The sequence below is a fragment of the Lathamus discolor genome, chromosome 1 (genome assembly GCF_037157495.1).
Source record: "Lathamus discolor isolate bLatDis1 chromosome 1, bLatDis1.hap1, whole genome shotgun sequence".
Taxonomy (NCBI): domain Eukaryota; kingdom Metazoa; phylum Chordata; class Aves; order Psittaciformes; family Psittacidae; genus Lathamus; species Lathamus discolor.
In genome coordinates this window covers 136,879,154-136,900,691 of record NC_088884.1, presented here as the reverse complement: position 1 = coordinate 136,900,691, position 21,538 = coordinate 136,879,154, and the positions used below count along the sequence as shown (strand labels likewise).

Genomic DNA, 21,538 nt, shown 5'->3' with positions numbered 1-21,538 from the left:
CACATTTTTAATCCCAATGTAAATTTCAGCTCCAAGGCAGGAACCCTTCAGTGACAGTGGGGTTTTAGTCATGACATACGACATGTCATTGGCTAACAGATACCTCCACTGCAGTAGCAGTTCAACATAAAAGGACCAGCCTGGACCCTCCTTTTGAAATAGGAAGTCCTAAGCAGTCATATCTATACTGTCACACAGACTATGCTACTAGCCCAACATTGCCAGTAATGTTACTATAAAACCTGTTTTTGTGTCCTGTGCTGTTGGCATCATCATCACTACATGGTCAAGGGTGGGCAGTTTGGGCACCCAGTCACATGCCAAAATGCAGAAAATTAGTTCTAGTTCCCGAATGACAGCTCTGCTCGGGAGGAAGGTCACGAAACACAGCCAGCTGCTCTATAGATGAGGATCTTGAAGGCAGATTCCCCTAAAAGGTCAAGAGTGTTAAAAAACTCAAGACAACCCTCAGACCTACTAGTCTGCTTCCCTACAGCAAAACGAGCTGTACTGCAGCTGGTCTCAGAACCAGTATTCAGTGTGGGATTTAAGCTATGACAGCCATAAGAGCTCTGCAAGAGCAGTGTTTATCCTCACGTTGCAGGACAGCCCAGTTCTGCCAGATTTGTCAGAGAAATAGCTCAAGGAAAAATATCCTTGTCATGCTGCCAGTGCCAGTGCTAAACTAGGTTAATTGTCAGAGAGATACGGAGGTCAGCCAAACTTGCAGCATAAGGCCTGTGTGGCTTAATGTTTGATGAGAAACGAGAGTCTGTTGCATGTGAGTAACCACCGACGTCCTGCAGCTTCCATCACCTCACTCCTTCCCCTTACCCCACCAGCCCCCTGGTGCTTTGCCCTCTCTGGTCCTCATCCCAAAGCCCATTGTGAAGCCGCTTTTGAGTAGGATAAGGTTTGCCCCCTCTGTGGTCCTGTTAAGAGTCAAGTCAGCATGCTGCTTTTGAGCAGCCTACACAAAAATCAGACATAATGGAGACATAACTCGTTCATGAAAAGAAACGCTTCTGCCAACCATAACTGTTGTAATGCCTTTCCAGCTTGGCAGGGTTTCACTTTTTTGTTTGGCTTGGGTTTTGCTTTTGGCAAAAAAGTGTATTTGTTGGTATTGACACTGGCCAATGTCAGCCTTATCCAAAGGTGTGAGAAAGCTCCAGCCATAAGAAAACATTCCAGCAGAGTGAAAGGTCTAATTCAGATCTCAAGTATATGGTAGGTAGGTGTGAATGGAGTAAAGATGACTTCAATGCATGCGCAGGAGGAAGGAAGCAGGATCTGCATATGTGGCAGAGTGCAGTTAGTCCTTGGTCAAAGAGTGACAGGATCCAGAACAGTCATGGTCAATAGAAATTACTACTGTATGCTGCACCTCCTGTGCTAGCAGCATAACCTGTACCAGACACCCCTCAATACAATATCTAACGTATTTAGAAAAATCTATTTAGACACCTCGATAGCATAAGTTTACAACTCTCCTGTATTTTTAAGTGCAAATACAGTATATTTACAGTTCACCTACATGGGCTTCTGCCTGGGGGCTTTCAGACCATACTCATACTAAAATTTCAAGCTCTACTGTGCAGTTCAAAAGGCTGGAAATATAAAAGAAGAAGAATGACAGAGGCAGGGTCAAACATGAGAGACAAGAGAAATAAACTAGGTTAAGGACCAGAAGAGGTATGAATCAGAGGACAGGAGTGGAAGAGCAAGCAAGAGGGCTGATGGAGTGGGGTCTGGCCCGAGGCAGTGAGGGCACAGACTGGGGAAGTGACAGCAGAAGTTGCTGGAGATTTTCTCAGAAGTCTGAAGGAAAACTAGCTCCTTGGAGGACCTGCTCCCTTGCAGAGAGCTTGGGGAGGAACAAAGAGAGGGCCTGAAAGTGCCCAGTGCCTACTGCTCCCCCGCAGCATGGTACCTGTTCAGAATCAATATGGGATAACATCCAGATCAGAAGCTTTCCCAAAGAGGATATTGGAGACAAGAAAAGTCAGGAACCAACAAGTCTGTATCTTGCTTCTCTGCAAGATGTCAGAGTTTGCCACGCTCCCATCCTGGCCCCTTTGTGAAGCTGTAACTTGGGGGTGAAGCTAATAGGCAGCTGTTAATGCATCCTTGCCTTTTCTGCTTTAATTCACCTCAGTTCTGCTTTCTCTCAGAGACTTTCTAGTACACTGAAAAAGACCCTTCACATTTTATCTGAGCGTGCTTTGTCCTGGCTATTTAATGCAGGTACTCAAAACATTTCATTTATATTTTATGTTTTCATTCAGGAAACTTTCCATTCAAACCTTACTTTTCAACACTTTCAGCTTTAATTAACCTCACAGCTTAACTCCAACACAGCTTTCCATACACCCAGCTTTGCACACAGTAAGGAGGCCAACACATGGCTTTTGCAGTAGACTAACACATGAGGCCAAAAGGCACTCCAGGCTTATCAGTTTTGTCCCGAATAATGCATGCCCTGCAGTCCCCAGCCTCTGTGCAGCAAGGACAGACTTGAAGCCAGACATCAGGCTCCCCACTGAGTTGAGCAGAAATTGAAGCTGGCCACACAGTTAAGCTCAGTGCTGGGAGGGGCCCAGGAGGGTGCACCTAATAGCTTGAACTAAATTGTTCTTATTGTAGAAAAGATGCCCAAGGACACTAGAAGACAGCTGGCACTTGTGTCTCTTCTTTTGAAATTGAATGAACAGAGAAACTCAATTTTACTGGCTATTCCAGCCCAAAGTGCTGTTATGAAATTTAAGAGAGTAGTTATCACACAAGAGTTGCATGGGAAAACTTGATCCAGTTGGTTTAGTGAGATCTCTTTGACTGCTTCATGTAAGACTGATGAAAGGTAAGAAAAAAGAAGCAATTTTTGCACAAGGGAGTAGGTTGTGCATTTCACTGTAGCAAGCAATACATATGTATATATATATAAGGCTGAATTCAAATCAGTGGGGTGGATCTAGGAGGGGGATTACCAGCAGTGACTAGGGTCAGGAGCTGTTTAATCTTGGAGGGAAGTAGTGACAGCAAGTGTGGCTGCCATGGGCTCCCCACTGCTCAACATGTGCTGAGCACACACGATGCCCAGCACCTCCCTGGGCACTTGCTCCGTCAGCACAGCCATGCGCAGAAGGGGGATTAGGTTGGAAACCGTCTCCCGTTTTCCATGTGACTGAGGGACAAGGTGAAGTTATTCACTGCTTAGTCTCAAGACCTTCTTCCCCTCATGATTTTATTTCTAAGTGGCTCATTGAGATCAAAGTGCACAAAATGTTTTTATTGGGAAATACCCCACTGCACAAGTCTTGATTTGAAGGAAGAGGGATAGCAATGGACACTGACATACCTTGGTGCAAGCACTGCTACCAGGTCCTCACCCCCAGGAAAGCCTCCTGCAGTGGCCACACCATTCATCACCTTGTTTTTAACCAGAAGGGAATAACATACCTGAAGAATGCTTAGGCAAGTATTTCCTTTCTGAAGATATTTTGGACAAGAAAGAAGGACAGCCAATGCCTGTCAAAGCAGCTTTACAGGGATATAAAGGAGAAGGCAGGGACCCTGGACTTTGGTCTCCCCAAGACCCCATGTAAACCCCCTTGATGCTGAGAGCCATTGGCCTGGTGTGGTTATATCCCACCTCCTCCACTGGTTCCTTGAGGGAGACCTCATAGATTTTTCTTGTCCTTCTGCTGGCTGTTTCCATGGGCTTCCCCTCAGGAGGGAGCACCCACAGGCTTACCACAGGCTGCTGTTTATGATTTGGCTGAGAGCAAGAGCATCTGTGCTGAAATCTTTGTTGGGGACAAGGGAAGGGCAATAGACAATGGCCAAGGAAGTAGCTTTAGTGCAGGTGACGGTGTCAGGAGATATGTATTTGCTTGCTGAGTATACCTGCAATTATCAGACTGCTAATAGAAAACTAAAACTAGCAGCACTCAACACCTGTCCCATCAAGTGACACTACAACACATCCACACACCTCTCTTTGCTACCCTCATGACATCCAGCTGAAGTGCAAAGTTGTGACACAGCCTTTCTGCAGCTTCTTTTCTCCTCTTCGACTCTCCTAAAATCTCCTCTTTATTTCTTGGATTCCAGAGCCTGCATCTCCAGATGGGCCTTGGGCTATACAGCAATTCCTATTCCCCAAGCTGCCTGTTCCACACTCAAGAAGGAAAAAAATGCCCTTGAACAAAAGCAAACCCCACCAACGCAAGACAAATAGCTTAACCTTTGTTTGACTGGAGTAAAGGGAAGAGATGGGCTGTATGAGCAGGAGGGCAGTACAAATCCCAGTGCCCTTTTCCCTCCCTTTGTGTCAGCAGCAGTAATAGTAACCACATCCTTCATGGTCCTCCAGCTCTTCCTTTGCTGCTTGCAGCCCCACTGGCCCCCTCCTGCTTGGCTGGTATCTCTTGTGGCTGCCAGCCAACAAAATATTGAGTCCTGACTGAGGCCAATATTTGTACTGGCCAGCAACCAAAGATAGTGTGATAATGAAAATAATAAATGTTTTCAGCTTACTACAGTCTAGTTTTGAGCCATGGAGCAAGTCATAAGACATGTTACACATGGTGGTGGCTTTTCAGCTGCCTGTGGGGAAGGAAAGGATTTATGAAGCTGCCCCTTTGGGGCTTGGGGCATAAAAACTGTGCCCCCATGTGCCAGGCTGTCCTGGACACTGGTGCCTATGCTGTCCCACTCAAAACCACATTAAAAACATCCCGCATGCACGTGCCTGAGCAACCAAAGTAGCAACCTGTAGGTCATCACATCTGTATAAACTGATTAAACAAGACTGAAAACTGTATTTCTCTTCTCTTTCCAACTGCTGCTGTTAGAAAGGACCTTGAACCCGTCCCACAGATTAGTATGTCAGTGCCTTGAGAGGCATCCAGCAGCAGCCAGAGGCACCAAATACACATAGAGAAGGAGGAGAAATTCCTGAAATGAGCTCAGACTGCCTGATGTCCTTTTGAATTATGTCAGCCCCAGCAAATCCTGCTTCTTGGTGCCCTAGACAGAGATGGAGCAGTGTGGGAGGTGCTGATCACCAGCTCCCCACGCCAGGTAGCATCTGGAGCTGGGCCCAGGCAGGGAATGGGCACCTCCCATTGCTGACAACCGAAGATGCACGTTCAAGCCCCAGCCCACACCCACTCCATTAAGAAGAGCTGCCGACATCCAGCAAGACTAACATCTCTGTGGGTTAGAAGGCTAAATAAATAAGAGATGAACAGCTACCGTACATCGTAGCCCTTTACCCCGGGAGAATCAGTGAACCTGAATTCCCCAAGAAAAGCAAGTAGGCTGTGCCTGTGCCTGTGCTCTGATTAATCTCATCAGTTTGTTTTCCTGGAAAATAGATGTCCCAGATGCCATTGTTTCCATTATAAATGTTCATCTGCTCTGTTTTGAGCTTGATTGCTCCTGTAGCCTGCTTGGCTTAACAGTGTGTGTGGGGCTTGTTTGGGTTTTTTGTTTGGGTTTTTAGTTAATGTCCTTAACAAAATGCCAGTAAATTAAAACGCAAGCATTGCTTCAACTCTCAACACCAGATTTGTTAAATGTTTAAAAACACTGACGGCATACAGAAATCCTGAGCTGTTTGTACACAGCATGACCAGATTATTAATAGTTACCATACATATCACACAAGAATTTCTAAAGGGGACTTTTGCAAAGCACTGCTATTTTTGTCTGACAGTAGAGACAAAATCATTTGGAAATTAGACTCATTGGTACTAATCACAACTGTTACTAAAACATTCCCACATGTAGGCACAATACAGTCATTTTTCATCTTTGAGCAGAATTAGCCTTTTCACCCATTATCTCAAGGAAGATCTCAAGAGTTTACAATTTGTTAAAACACAAACAAAACATAATTAGTTAAAACACACTGGAACAAACATCTATTTCTAGTCATAAAAACCCTATTAACTAGTACAATAACATACAAGCTCAGATTAAACTATTATCATTTGCAGATGATAACCTAGACTGTTTGGTTTACGGGTTGGAAAGATCAGCTATGGGGTTGATCCAGGTGGGGTTTTTTTAAACATGAAGATATATGAATGCCTTGCTACATTTAAATTTGCATTACAGAGAAAATAACATTCTGCTGTAGGCAAAACCAGAAATATGGGAAATTTCTTTCCAGACTCAAGTGAATTATTTCTGGTGAAAGGCTTCTTAGCGTTTTGCTACAGGCATGCAGCTTTACACAGAGAACATTATGCATGTACACACAGCGACTGCTCTACTGGGGGTGTCTATCCTGATGCCCTTCTCTATGCCCAGGTCCCCTGCAAAGCTATTTGTGTAAAATAAAGAAAAAACACAGATTCAGAAATGACAAAAAAAAAAAAAAAAAAAATCCCAAACCAGCAAACAAACCCAACAAGCACTTAAAATGTCAGCACAGAAAAGCAAGTTGGTAAGGAAAAAGGCAGCTTCACTCGGTATGTCTGAGTGCTGCTTCCAAAGCAGAAAGCAATGAGGACGTACTGCTATTATTAGCCCTCTGGATGGGAAGCAGCTAGTTCACAGCACGGTGTGAAGCTGTTGGCAAGACGTTGCAGGATTTTCTTCACACGTACACATAGGCACAGACACACAGGCAGACAGACAGACCCCCCAAACAGCTTGTGGCGAGCCCCTTCCCACCTCTCAGGTGAGACAGACAGACAGAGAGCACGACACCGGCGCGACTGTGCGTACTCACAGCTCAGAGTACAAGAAGTGCAGGTTGCCCACATTGTCTATGTAGTTTGCAGGACTTAGCCAAGGTAGGACCAGTAACAGGAGAGCCTTCATTTTCAGTGCAGGGCTGGCACTGCTGCTAGGATTCCTCCTTCCCACTGTCTTTCTGTGCTGGTGGGACACACAACGTGAAGCTTTTGTGCCAGCCAAGCCCCTTCTAAGCAAGCCTTTCCATTTCAACGCAATGGTAGCACATTAGGAATCGAGCTTAAATCCCTTAAACGAAGCTACACTGCAAAAATCATTGACCTGTAAGAGGATTACTCGATCTGACTCTCAGATGGGTAGATGTGAGGGTTTAGGGACAGCACAGCGTGGTTGGCGAGACAGTGACTTATGCTGCAGAGGAGAGCGATGCTCGGGGAAGAGACCTGCCTCCTGCAGGATTCAGAGTGGTTCTTCAGAGGCAGCTGGTACGTTTACATCACTGCCCACAAGCAGATGGGTTACGAGCTAAACTGCATCACGCAAGGGTGTAGCTGTCTGACAAGGGGGGAAAAAATGCCCCCCGTGGAGTTTAGAAGCAGGCGATATCAGAAGACCACACCTTTTTAAAGTAAAACACTGCGAAAGATCACAGCCAACTGCTGGCTGTTTGCATCTCAGCCTGAATTCCCCAAATCCAGTCAGATATTTCTGTGCAAACATAAATCATGTAATAATCCAAGGACATGTCTCTTCTGAGAGGGTTTATTTTTGTCGATTTTTTTTTTTCTTTTTGAAGGATGCAAGGGCAAACATTTTAAATAAGGATGTTTTCAATGGACTACTCCATGGTAACCAGCATTTATAAAATGTAAAGTTCTCGCATGGATTACAAAGCATAAACCAGCAAACTCACCTTGTCCCATCAGTGACCTCATCTCTGATCAGGGCAAACTTTCATTTTCTCTCTGTGAACCAGGATCGGTCTGAGCCTGAATCGTGCAAGAAATGCAAAGACGGCTGACTGCCCTGGCGATTCTCGCGGAGTCTACTCTAATTTATTAACTGAGAACACAGATCACGTTCTGTTGAGATTTCAGATGGGCTCGGAGCTGTTCTCACTGCAGGCAGTGGGTTCTTTATCATTATTATTTTATTCTTTTTATTAACAAAGTCATATATTTCTCTCCTCTCTATTGATTCATTGGAATTAGAGAGAACAGCTCAGTAGCATGTGCATGAGCATACCAGAGCACAATGTCCTTCTCCTGCCCTGCCCTGCCCTGGAAGTGAGATAGAAAGAGAGGATTCTGCATTTCTGAGAATTAAATTAGGCAGAGGCATAAGATGCCTTCAGTGATAATTACTGTTGTGCTTAAAAAAGATAAAGGTACTACACAATTTCTGCATGCACAAGGTTGCAGAAGTACCCCTTTAGTGGTCACTCAAAGTTTCCTCCTAATTATTCGCTCTGGTGGGAATGCCAGTGAGGCTGTGCTATCCACCTCCTGGAAAGCTGAAACCTCCAACAGAAAAGGTTACCCATGATTTCCTACTCTCATGCCTCTGTCCTTTGGCCTTAAGGTAACTCAGCCCTCCAAACCATCCTATGGAAGGAAAATCCATGTCAATGCATGGCAAAGAAGCCACCCAGCTTGTGTAGCACTGCCTCATACTGCACTAGCTTTGAGGCTTTAGGTCTAGATGGGAAGGAAGACCACTGCTTTGTCTCTCCAGTCTCCTGCTCCCTGGGCTTGCAAACCTAGGACTTGGTGGGGGGAGGCTGACACCAGGCAGAAGGGACTGCAAGAGCCTGTGGGACAAGCCAGGGATAGGATCCCCTGAACCAGAAGCACAGGAGATCCCAAGGGGAAAATCCATGGCACAGACATGCAGTAATAAGCACTGGAATAAAACTTGTCAGGCTTTTACAGGACCAAATCATGGTTTACAACGCTGCAATTCTACAAGATAGGTGGGCGAAGGGTATCTTTACTGCTGCTTTAAGGAGGAGAAACCAAGACGCTGGAGTGACTTGCACGTGTCCACCCAGGAAAGCTGACGCTAGGAAATCAGGAATTGTGCTAGGTGTATGGCTTCCATGTAAAATACAATATTACCATTTGCCTATTTATTGTGTGGGTTGTTTTGTGGGGTTTGTTTGTTTTGTTGTTATTTTTTTTAACTTGCTAGTTTTATGGCCACAGCACCATTATCTCAAAAAAAATTAAGACAAAAAAGAGGATCTAAAATACATTAAAGTCATCTGTATGTATAGCAAAGAGAAAGGGTATTTGCTTTAGGGGCTCAAGATTTTATGGTTGGAATCTGTAGAGAAACAATCTCAGTGATAACAGCTCACAGCAGACTGTCAGTCCCTTTACCTACATTACCACTGAAATTAATATTTGAAACCTGTCAGAGAAGTACTGACACCAAAGGCAGAAGATTCTAAGTAACTTTGTTATATTTTCCCCTTAGCAGCAGATAGTTAACCTGGCAGAGCAGCACTGGCCTGAACTGGAGGCTACCTCCACCACCTCCTACATGCCATGAGCCAGCAGCATCCTCAGCAGGGAAAGCCAAGTCCAGAACTGGGAGGGCCAAGGGCATCCAAATCCATAACCAAAGCCCCTAACCTGTGGGAAGTGGGCTTCTGACCTTTGCAAAGGGTCAAGAACCCTGTTCATAATGTTTTGAGGTTTGGAGTTTTGTTTTGATTTTGGTTAGGGTTTTTTTTCAGTTTTAGTAACATAAAATGGTCACATTTTTTGGTTGGTTAAACCACAACTTCAGTGAATATATTCAGTGAATAAATTCCTCATGAGAATCCAGGTGCTTCAGAAGAAGAGGTCTCCATTTCAAATGGGGACATGTTTGATTGGCAGGCTGCAGAGCCATTTCCAGTTACAGGCTTCGAAACCATGAAGCCTGCAGCCATGTGAGCACACTTCTGTGCTCCAGCTCACAAGGGATGCTCTGACTCTCAGCATTACCACGTCTGTGCAGGAATGTGCCTCCCGCAGCAACCTGGAGCCGTGCACCAGTTACCCAGGTCTTCCTCTGCAATGCACAGGCAGAAGCACACACCTAGAAACATAACTCACACCTGCAAACCACAGGGGAAGTCATTTCACTGGACATCAGATACAGGCCACAAGGAAAGGGCATCTCTTAGACCTCGCCTCTTCTCAAATCCAAGGTGCTGATACTGGACTATACCAAAGCATTTGCCTGCCATCAGAAATCACAGCCCTGAATATATCTCTTTGGTGTTCTGCTTTCCTTCCAAAAGGCAGAAGATGCAAGACAAAAGCAGCAGCACATGGTTTTATGCTGTCAACAGAGGATTATTCACCGTCAGTTCTATCCTTGCTGAGGAACCAAACCGCTCCCTGGAGAGGTCTCCCAGGGGCAGGAGGGAGGTTGTCCTGGCCACCAGCAGAAGTGAGGCTGGAGGGTGAGCCCAACCAGAGTGCTCTGCCACACCAGTTCCCTCTGTGAGCCCCACGGTACGGTGCTCACCTGGAATAAAGGAGCATGCAGCTCTGAAGACCAATACCAAACCAGAACATTTTCTGCTCTACTTCTCATATAGGTCATTTGTGATTCAAAAAAGGACTGAAGAAAGGGCAATTATAAAACCCTTAATGTGCTATTAAAATATTTATAATAGCTCAGCTTCCCCAAACTCTCAGATCTTTTCAGATGACTAAAGACACACTTCCATTATGTGGCTAACCACAAGGTATCTGCCCAGAACTGCTAACAATAGCATGAAGTACCTTGAATGCATTTGATTCTAAAAACAGAGTGAGATGTCATCATATAAATGGACTAAATTATACTCTAAATTAGTGCTATTGTAGGCATTCATTGGGAGTGCAATCAACAAATCTTTGTTTACATTAACTGCATATTTTAATCAGCATTAATTGATGATTTTTTTTTTCTCTGCTTAATAAAAATAGTGAAAAAAGAAATGCATCTATCGACAGCAACTTACTGGGTTTGGAAATGCTGTTGGAGGTGACCGCGCTGCATGACCTCTGAGCAGTGTTCTGTGAAAGGGCAGCTAACCATTAGCTTGTCCAGGAGGTTATTCACTAGTATGCTGGCCTTCCTGCACGTCTGGAGAACCACAAGTTTGCGGTCCATGGGGCAGAAGTCTTTTTCCACAAGGAAGTTTGTAAGGCAGGCTGTGCAGAAGGTATGCCCACAGAGTGTGTCTAACGGCTGAAGCAAAGGTTGCAGGCAAATGTGGCATATCAGATCATCATCTACTACTTCGGTGTAGCTGTACAAGTGGTTTTCTTCTGGTAAATGTGCTTGGCCGCAGGTGACACAGAGTGGTGGGGAGCTATCCTCCATTTCTTCTTTCTGGCTCGTAAGTGGAATTGATGCAATTCAAAAGAGGGCAGACTGGAGTACCCGACCTGTTTTCTATTTGTAGGAGTCACAGCAAGGCTTGTGTGCCATCAGATCTGTGGGAAGAAAGCCAAAGGATTGTTGTTCTGGGTTGTTTTCTCTTACTGTACTTACAATATGCATTTGGACATGAATTACTTTAGCAGGTATTAAGGAAAGGTTGCTTTTTTGGAATGGTAGGGTGGAGCAAAGAAGCAGGCAGAAAAAAAGAAATCGACTCCAGTGACTTATTTTCTCCTATCTAGCTCAATTTACACAATTACTCTCATTGTAAAGAAAGCCATCAAAATAGGGAGACATAATACAGGCATTTAATGGCTGAAAAACTTGAATTAGCATGTAATTGCAGTTCCAGTCAGCTGATTTTGTGGTCACATTACTTCTGCTGGAAAAGCAGAATCATGCGTAGGCAAACATTGAGAGATTACAGAAACGTAGGTAAGAGCAATGGGTACTGCACAAAGTGCCTGCTCAGCACAGCAAGGAAAAGCAGCAACTTCACCTAACACACACAAGCATACAGACACTCATCCAGAGGGAGGACAGGTTGGATCGTGAGGATTTAGTCTTGACACCCTCTAGATCACCCTCATTCCACAGCAGCAATGCACCTGGGACCCTGCATTCCAAGCTTGTCTCCTTATCCCCTCCATGGCACCGCTCTGGATGCCTTGACTCACGTAGCTATAACCATCTGCACCTGCACAACCAGTTCAAAACTTCATTTTACTTCCCAAAGCATCAAATACCCCATGTGCTGAAGTGAAATCCACAGCATGATGCCAAATACTGTATCACTCAAAATTGGGTTTATTCTGTTCATAATTTGTGTTGCAGAAACCCAGAGTGTCTCTAACTACAGGCCTAATTAGCTCTGGCCAGAGCACCCGCCTCCTGGTATTTTAAAGTTGTAAACTCTGTGGGTAGCAGCAAACCTGAAGAGTAATTTGTAGTTTTTATTTGATGAACCCTGACTGCTCATTGGAGCACTTACATCTCATTACATCGATGCTTATTTTGATATATCACTTTGAAAATAAACTTGAAGGTATAAAATATGCAATGGCCTAATTACTACTCTCGCTTGAAAATGTAAATCTTATTTGCTGCTCTGCCGCAACACTCTACTCTTACTTCCAGCTTGACTTAATTTGCTGAGACAATGTGCCAGCCTCAGACACCCACATCTGAGGGCAAATGAGGGAAAGAATACAAAAAAATCTGGCTATGACAGAGCGCATTTTCATATAAAATATGCCCTTACTTTTATGCAAAGCTCATGGGCTCTAAACTTGAGAAATTAAACTTGAACATTGCAGGGATTTTCTGGCATAAAGGTAAAATGATAGCCCCACTAACTCTAACCAGATGCTTAAATGTCAAACATTCACTTTAATGCTTTGCTAGATCCTATTCTTATGTGGCAATTATGCTAAGTGGCTGTATAATAACATTTCTGCTTGCAAGACTAAGTTCTGCATAAGCTCTGTCTCCTGATTAGCACTAGCTTCTTCTGAATTAAAATCGTCACCTATTAGAACTCTCGCAAATATTTAAAATACTCCGTAGTGCAGCAAATGTTTCCTTTTGCAAAAATAGTCACCAGGGCTTTATGAACAGCTCTTTGTGAAATGAACATCTTCCTGGAGTGCAGGAAACGGCTCTATCTGCTATCTTAATGTAGGAGTTAAAACCAATATTATTTGGTTCTACTAAGGTGAATAGCAAATTGAAACAAGAGAAAAGATGATCATGAATGAGGCTGAGGTGGGGACTGTTGGGCACCATAAGCGACTCCTGATAGGTAGGTCTTGGTCAACTTCTTGATGAAGTTGAGTGGCCGTGAGCTGGTGTTTGATCTACCAGTAGCTGTGTTTTGCAGAATGAGAGGGAGAGTGTTCAGCTGATCTCCACATCCGTCACTCATGGAGGGAACCCATCCAAAGTCAACAGAGCTGCTTATGAGAATGGCAATATGCAGCTTGGGAATTTGTGGGATCGTGGCTTTAAAAATAGGCATAGAATGAATTAGGAATCAATAAAGCGTGACAAAAATAGCATTGCTTTATGAACTTCGTTCTTTTTTACATTTCTTGAAATGCCTTGCACCCAAGACAACCAGGGGAGCAGGCTGGGTTTCATGCTGTTTCTTCACTTTCCTGCCACGTCCTCTTGTACCAGCACACACAGTTAGACCCACAAAGGTGCTATCTCCGTGCACCAGAATATGGCTAACCCAAATCTTTTGTTGCCTCATGGATGTTCTTGAGGACAGAAACTCTTGCTTCTTGCTGGCAGGAGACCAAACACATGGCTCCCATCAGAAAACCTGCTGAAAGATGGACCCAAAGCCCTGCTTTGAGGCAGGAGCAGCCTACAGAAGAGGAGCACAGGCATCCTAACGGTCCCCTCCTAGCCTCGTGCTCTAACCATGAATGCACTGCTCCTCCACTCCCACATGTGCAAATGAAACCAGGTTGCTAATAATGCACTGCTAGTGAAAAAATCAGGTGCAAGGAACTGTACCTGGATTTTATAATGTTTACATGAATTACAAATACTTGCTACAGTGCTGGGAAACAAAGCCATCCATGTTAATTAGTAACAGGCACTGAATTTTTAGGAGGCCTTAATTCAAGTCCTATGACCTCTCCTATTTAGAAAATTTATACTATATATTAATAGAAATTCTGGGGGGAGGGAGGAAATAAAATCAGCCTCTTCTGGTTAATATGGCCTATGTTCACCCACAACAAAGCTTCTTATATTGCTGGACATATCAAGCAATGAAATGATCAATGTCTGGTTTGGGGAGGTGATTATACCACCAAAGGACACGCATAGCACCAAAGGGCATGCTATGGAGATGTCACACAGATTTGGTCTGAGTCAGACACTGTTTGTAATGTTTGCAGTAATTTGTATTTATAACATTTATGCGCTGTCACAACAAGCTACATAATTAATTGCATGTCCTTTTAGGAACCATAAAGCCTCAGTTCCTCTTGAACAATGTGGAAGAGAGGGAAAGAGGGATTTAAACTTGACCTGTTGATGACTGGTGTGTATTTCTACTTGTTCTATTAGCTATGAATAAAATGCATTTTGAGCAAGGAACCCTGTACAGGTAGATGGTAAACCACAGATAAATGAAAAAAATGCAATTATTTCCAAGTTGAATTTCTCTTCTTCAAGGCCTGTGCTTGGAGGAGAAAGATAAGGGAGGAATCCTACATCTATTTTCAACCACTGTCAAAACCACTGGCAACCACAGCAGGGAGAGGATGTCTCCTTGGCAATCTCATGCTGGCTTACAGTGAGATTCATACTGACAGAGACTGGTGGCTGCATGGATGATGGGTAGGAGGAGCTTTTAGAGGTGGTGGTGGTGCCATTCCCAAGAAGTTGGCACCAACTTTGCTGCTTTGCTGCTGTGCAGGAAGTCAGATATCTCAGGTCCCAGATTTAGCATTATTGTACAGTGCCTAGCACAGCTTGGCTTAAATAAATAAAATTAAACAGTGATTTTTAAGAATTTCAATATTGTGACACTACAGTAAATCAAGCTCTAGTCCAAGGCAGAGACCTGAAGCATAGGAATATGCTGCAAATGAAAGAAGAACACTGTCATCCTGGATATCCATATTGCCAAGCTTTCAGCAGCGAAAGCTGGAATGAAAATGGTCACACCAGGGCATGAAATAACCTCCAGGGCTGTGACACAGTGAAAGCCAGTATCATGGCCATATTCTTAAAAAAGTTACCCAACAGACTGCACCAATTTGAAGGAGTTTGTACCTCACAGGTTTTCACTGCTCTGGAATTTACAGCCACCATAAGCATTTAAGAGCCCAACAAAACAAACCCAGACAAAAAGCATTGGCAGGAAATACAAAGAGAAGGTAGAGAAAATGCCTTTCATCTCCTTACACAGCCATCCCATCCCATCCCAATTAAGTATTTAACCATCCTTAAGCTTAAGTCCTGACTTACCATGGCAGTTACGCTGGCAGCAGTATGTCAAGAAAAGGTCTCACTGAGCAAAGTAGTAAAGCGCCAGTGCCTCCACCCAGACACACTTTCAAACATTAACCCGCTTCAGGAGGCTGCACTTGGAAGCAGCACAGCACAAAATGAAAGAAACTTCAGGTAGCAAAAAATGAGTAATGAAGGCTAAAAGAGAAAGAATTAAGTAATGAGAGTAATGAAAGACCGTGAGGAAGCAGCTAACACAGGAAGGAGAAAATAGATGCTTAAAAGCCAGAGAAACAGTGACATGAACCTTGGAAGGGCTGCAACTAGCTCACATCCCAGGTGGTGAAGACAAGGCAGTGAATGAGCATCACTGGAAAACAGAGGAGTGGGGTATATGAGCTGCAAAACAGGTAGAGGAATTTAGCTCCAGTAACTCTGAAGTGGCATGTTTTGGAGATAACAAAGTCCTCAGTCAAGAAAAAGGGCGGTCAGTATGTGAAGGGAAAATGGATTCTAAACAGTACAGTAAGACCACCAGGTATTAGTTGGTTTGGTTTTCTCTGTGTAAGTAACACATTTGATTAATGCTCCTGTTTTATTTAGGGATTTTAAACATGCGCATAACAAATCCTATATCTGTGATAAAGTCATGTTGCATTCTTCCTCCAGCTTCTGCATGGGCTGTTATCACCTACAGAAGTACATCTCTTGATGAGTCAGAGCCATCCTTTTATGCAGTTCACCATGGCACTGTACAGCCAAAGGGGCTGGTTTGCAGGCAGGTAAGGAAACTGCTCCACCACAGCAGCATTGCCAGCTGCCAAGTTAGAAGCTCATTATTCTTACAGAGATGCTTTTACCCAACCTTCCTTCTACTCTAGCTGTGAGCATGCTACAACCAACATCTTTCTTGCTACTCAGCTTATTTTGCCGAGAGCCCAGAGGCTGCCATCATGTTGTTCATGTTAGTAAATATCCACATAAAATTGCTAGAAGACTTGGCACCTTTCAGTCACAAGATTAACTCTTTAATGAAGCCTCAGCCCAGCTGCCAGTGGCTAGATGTAGGCAGGCCAGGAGATGTGGGCATTGTCCCCATCTAGTGGCTCACCCACACTGCGGAGAAGAGTGGGCCAAAACTAGGAGGGAGCAAAGGTCCTCCTTCACCCTCAAGCAAAAGCACAAAACCCTCAGGTTATGCAGGTTTAGTCGAGATGATACTCAGGAAACTATAGCTCTTACTATTCCTGTGAGAATCCAGGTTGCAATATTACCCCACCTATTTCATATTCGGAGGCATCAGGTTGAATGTTTATACAAAGCTATTTGCCATTAGGTAATTTTAACACTGTATTAATTTATTATCTCTCATCAAACTGTCTTACCTGGTAGCAGGCCTCCCAGCTTTCCCATTACTGTGTTTTGTACCCCTGTTTCTCTTCAGATGAAGATCTGTATAGATTATACTGACTTTACTGTTCAAGGTAGCACTTATTTTGGAGTCCACTGGGCAGCCTGCTTGTTTCAGAATGCGAAACAGTTGTGGAAAACATTGTAGAGTGACCCATACTCCAATACTACATATTATACAGTATTTTATATCCAAAAAGATTTTCCAAAGATCTGGCTCAAAAATATCATATAATAATTTGTATCAACCTCGGCATAGCTGTACTAAAGGCCAAAGGGGTGAGACAGCCTGCCTAGATTTGAAACTTTGTTCAAAGGAAGGTTATAAGACACTAAGGTACCTAAAACCTTATAATGATGCCTTAGGACCAGCATTCCTCCTATGTATATCTTTCTTTTATTTTCTCCTTTCCCATTACTTTTGATTCTGTTCTACCTATAGAAAAGTCACATTTTCTTTCTGCCTGAAGTGTAATCATAGAAAGTTTTGGGTTGGAAAGGACCTTAAGGTCATCTAGTTCCAACCCCCTTGACATCTCCAGTTGAGATTTGCTACGGGCAGAGGTGAAATGCATACCTCCAAGTAAAAAGTCAGTAAGTAGCTATAGAAGAGTTCATGATCCCAGAGGTACAGCTTTAGCAGTTAAGAATTCAGCTTGACTTTTAAGCTTATAGGAAAGACTGTCAGAACTAGGTCTTTGAAGAAAATGATTGTATTTAAAATATCACCACATGAGTACAGAATGTCCCTGAGACAACAAACAGGAGCTCCAAAACCTCTCCTCTGCCTGGCCCCAGCTTTAAGACAGCTGGATTTTCCAAACTTATTATTAGTCAAAAAGCTTCTAACAATCAAAGCCCTTTGCAGAGGCTTTAGTAATGAAAGGCATTTCCAACGGAATAGAAAAATCTAACAGTACAGTAGGTGAATAACCTCAACTTTTTGAGTTGTAGCTCAGGCTGTGAAACCTAACAGAAATGTCACACTGTGCCTGCACACACAACTTCAAAAACCAGAACCAGATTATCTGGGAGAAAACCCAACATTTTTCTCTGTGGCTCACGCTGGAACTTACAGAAAAAACCAATGCTGGAAAAAGTTTTTTTGTTGTGGAATTATGTATCTGAAATATCTGCTAGGAATGTATGGAAATGTATTCTGCTTCCCCGCCTGTCTCCCTCTCGCACGCCCACACAAACCTGAATTGCTCTTTCTGATGATTTCGTGGATACAAAACTTTACTCGGCATGGTAGAATGAAAACACTCAGCCCAGAAGTAATTTGAGAACATTAGGAACAGCTGGACCAGATTCGAGTGAAGAAGAGATTTGAATAAGACTGTATGTATCCACAGGTTAACCTACCCACGCCACAAGAAACACATCCTATGAATGAACTCACCTTAGCAGAAGGCAGTACCTCTGAGAAGGCTTGTTGCTGGCATGTCTCTAGTTGTCAAGTACTATGTTGGTGGAGGTAATAATTTCTCTTTCTTGCTTTTTTCAAAGCCCAGTAAACCCAGGCTTGGACCAACAGCTTATGCCAGAACCACAGGCTCAGACTCCCAGTGCAAAGACAAGTTGTAGCATAATGGGCAGGCACAGGGTCTACTGCTCAAAGGAAGTCGATCATGTGGCCAAAGCAAGGCTATGTGAGCAATTATGATTGACTCCCAAAGGGCTTCCTAAACATGTGCTCATCCTAATTGACATAATAAATGCCATCGGCATTTCACATGTTAAATTATAAAATTGCATGGCTAGTGATGTAACAAAAGGTGCATTACCACTCTGATTTGGCTGATTGCTCTGTCCAACTGTGGCAAGACTGGCAGCCTCACAAATACCACAAGCTTGTTTCAGCCACTTGACCAAATGACAGTACTGTGTTTGTGTGGCTGGACAACTGTGTGCTCGTAGCCAGGAATAGGTACAACAGGCCATGGGAACAGCATGAGGGAGTGCATCCCTGGGCCTTGCTCCAGCTGCATCTTGTGTGACTCGATGATGGGGGACATGTACCTGCCCATGCTCCTCTTGTGTTTCAGAGCAAGGAAATGCAGGCCTGCAGACCACCACAGAGCTATCGGGTGCTCCAGCCGGGTGCTCATCAATCTAGACAACCTAAACCCCAGGCAATATGGACCTGCACTGGGTACATTGCAATAGTGAAAGGATACACAGAAGCCTTGCTGCTACAGAGTGCAAAACTTGGAACAAAATTAATTTGAAATAAAGTAACTCTGCACCTTCAGCACAAATTTGGTTCCAGATATTAACTCCACAACACTGCTTCTAGCCTGTTTCCTAAAGAAGGAGGGCACTTCTGCACTTATTCTCTCTCCCTGTGATTCTCTTTGTTCATCCTTGCTCTTTTGCTTCCTACCTTTCGGATGCATTTTTCATTTTCAGGCCATTCTGCCAGAAAGGCAGAAGCCTCCATATTCATGAAATTATTACAATTACCATGAGAATAGATGACTGGGTAGGAAAAAAATTAGTGTTCCCACAAAACACAAGGCAGCAGAGTGAACCCAAATCATACTGGGTATCAGCAAAGACAGGCAGGAAAAAGAAACTATGCATAACTGGCCCTCAAGAAAAACTGATTTTGGAACTACACTATATTAGACAAAGCCACGGGGAAATAGTGTTCACTATTTCTTCTGCCCACTGAATCGAAAGCCATTTCTCCTTCCCTTCCCCACTTGTAACTTCCATGCCTTATGATACACAGCAGACCAGACCCATACTGTCAACAGAGGTACCTACCTGAACAAAAAGGTCTCAAGGCATGCCCCTTGCTTTCTGGCTTCCTAATGAGTGAATACACTTTTTACTATGTTCCCAAGGCCAAATGTACCCAGCCTCCTTGAGAAAAGCAAGACACTGCCTTTCCTCCACTATGCATTGTTTAGCTGCTCTCTGAACTGGCCTAGCTTAAGGAGCACAGCAAAACTCCCTGTTATACTGGTCCATCAGGGGAAAAAAATGACGCTCAGTGTGAATGCAAGCTGCTGCCAATATGAAAGGGTAAGGGGCTGGGAGGTATGGAGGAGCACAGAAAAGGGGTTGACCATGCTCTGGGTAAATGGAAGGCACAGCTGGATGGTAGCACCCAGCTTGCCAGTGGTACCAATTTAGTCTCAGAGAAGACTTGCTTGTCCTGATTAAAATGTTTTGTATAGCACTCTGAAGATTTTGTGTTTTCAGACAGCAAATAGATAATGCTGCTGACTTCCTGACCTGTGGACCAAGAACATTTATAAGCAAACCCCACCCTCAGCACCTTCTAAAATGCTTTAAGGTAGTTTTTATCTTTCCGTGTGGGACAAACTCCATTGTGGTTTTGCAGGATGTCGTTTATGTTGGCAAGGGTGAAGAACAACCTGCCCAGCTCACTCGCAGCTTCATGATGTACAAGTGGCTCAGCCAGTGCAAACACAACCCGAGAGCACCTGTACATTCCCTGTTAGACGTTTGCTCCATACAAATACAACACAAAACCACTGCAAGAGCTACACCATCTGCACAAATAACCATTCATGCAGACCATGTGTCCTCCATGTGGGCCTGCCCTACTTAACTTGAAAATAATGCAATAGGCAGAGTGAAATGCATGGGAAAGTGAAAATCTTAACTTAATATAACTGCACAGTATGTCTTAATCTCTTTGCAATCCTCTCCCAGGGCCCCAAGCAGGTCAGCGGGGCAGGCAGATGATGCTGTCTCTTTGCCAGTATCACAGGAGGTAAGAGCTGCTGAAGAGGGAATGAAAAGGCAGAGGCAAATGCACCATGGAGAACTTCTCCCTCAAAGGAAGTTGAAGCCTTACACCTTACACCTCCCACAGCCATAGCGCCTGCCACCCTCAGACCACGCAGCATCTTCTCACATGTGACCATGATATAACATTTAATAATTACAAAGTGCCTAACATGTGATGGATAACCCTGCTAATAACACATAATAAAGTAAGCCGTGCTTTAATTACGCTGTGCCTTTACAACTGCTCCTCTGATCCAGGAATCTCTTGACAAACTGCTTAATGAGTTCTCACAACACCCTGTGGGGACCTTTTTTAGGAGCAGCTTGCAGCATGGTTAGGTGAGCAGGGGACCAGGCAGCAGGCTGCTTGCACACCGCAAGGCCAGGCTCCTATAATACTGATGCCTAGCATTCTTTACAAGAGTCCTTGTGCAGCAATGTGGCCATAGAGATACTCTCAGACCTGATCTGGAGGAATGTTCTCACAAACTCTTGACTTTTAGGACTGCAGCCTACAAATTGTCTGTATCTTGCTGTTTCCTCCTCCTGCCACTTGCTTCCACAAAGCATGACTGAATGAACAAATTCTAACCAGAAAAAAAATCCACCCCTATCGAAGAACTGCACGAAATAGAGACACTCTGCTCTTTCAAATAACACAACCAGAAATCATTCCCTGCCACCCTGTCCCAGCGAGAGAGCTACAGAGGCTCAATCCCATTCAGGAACCTGGAAAAAGAAAAGCACAAACCCAGGTAGGGTAGTCAGCAAGTACATTTCAGCAACTTAGGAGAGCAATACAGCCCAGAGACAGCCTCCTAAATAACAGGCATACAGAAAATATGCAGCTGGACATAGAAATTTCAGGGAGCGAGGGAAGGAAGTTTGGATGAGCTTAAAGATGTTTTGCAGTGCCGAGTGTTGATTTTCACATTTAAGGAAAATTCACAGAGGGAAATACATAGTACACTGAAGCAGCTGAACCCAGCAGCCCAGCTACTGTGGTCTGACTATTAGTTTTCTGGTGCTAATGCTGGTTACTATGCTGGTTACTTATACCAGCATACCAATAGTATGTTTTTCACTCAGTTATTTCTCTTATGAAGTAATGCCCATTTATATCTGCCAATAGTCCCTATTGCTTATTTGGGAGCCAGTTACGAGTTAGAGCTTATAATTGCCTTCCAAATGGAAAGGACTGGGGAAACACAAAGTATTTGAGCAGGAAAGGAAGCAGCTTTCTAGCTAA

At 43.9% G+C, this 21,538-nt stretch overlaps 1 protein-coding gene across 5 annotated transcripts in view; it reads right to left on the bottom strand.

Moving 5' to 3' along the window:
- The window catches only part of LNX1 (ligand of numb-protein X 1), a 91,192-nt gene that overhangs the window by 56,039 nt on the left and 13,615 nt on the right, over nt 1-21,538 (bottom strand). For 2 of the 5 annotated variants that reach the window (XM_065697254.1, XM_065697262.1), the window contains exon 1: nt 6,746-7,021. In XM_065697254.1, coding sequence (XP_065553326.1) covers nt 6,746-6,837 — 92 coding nt within the window. In that variant the 5' untranslated portion in view covers nt 6,838-7,021. The other 3 variants (XM_065697250.1, XM_065697242.1, XM_065697271.1) reach the window with 3 other exon arrangements.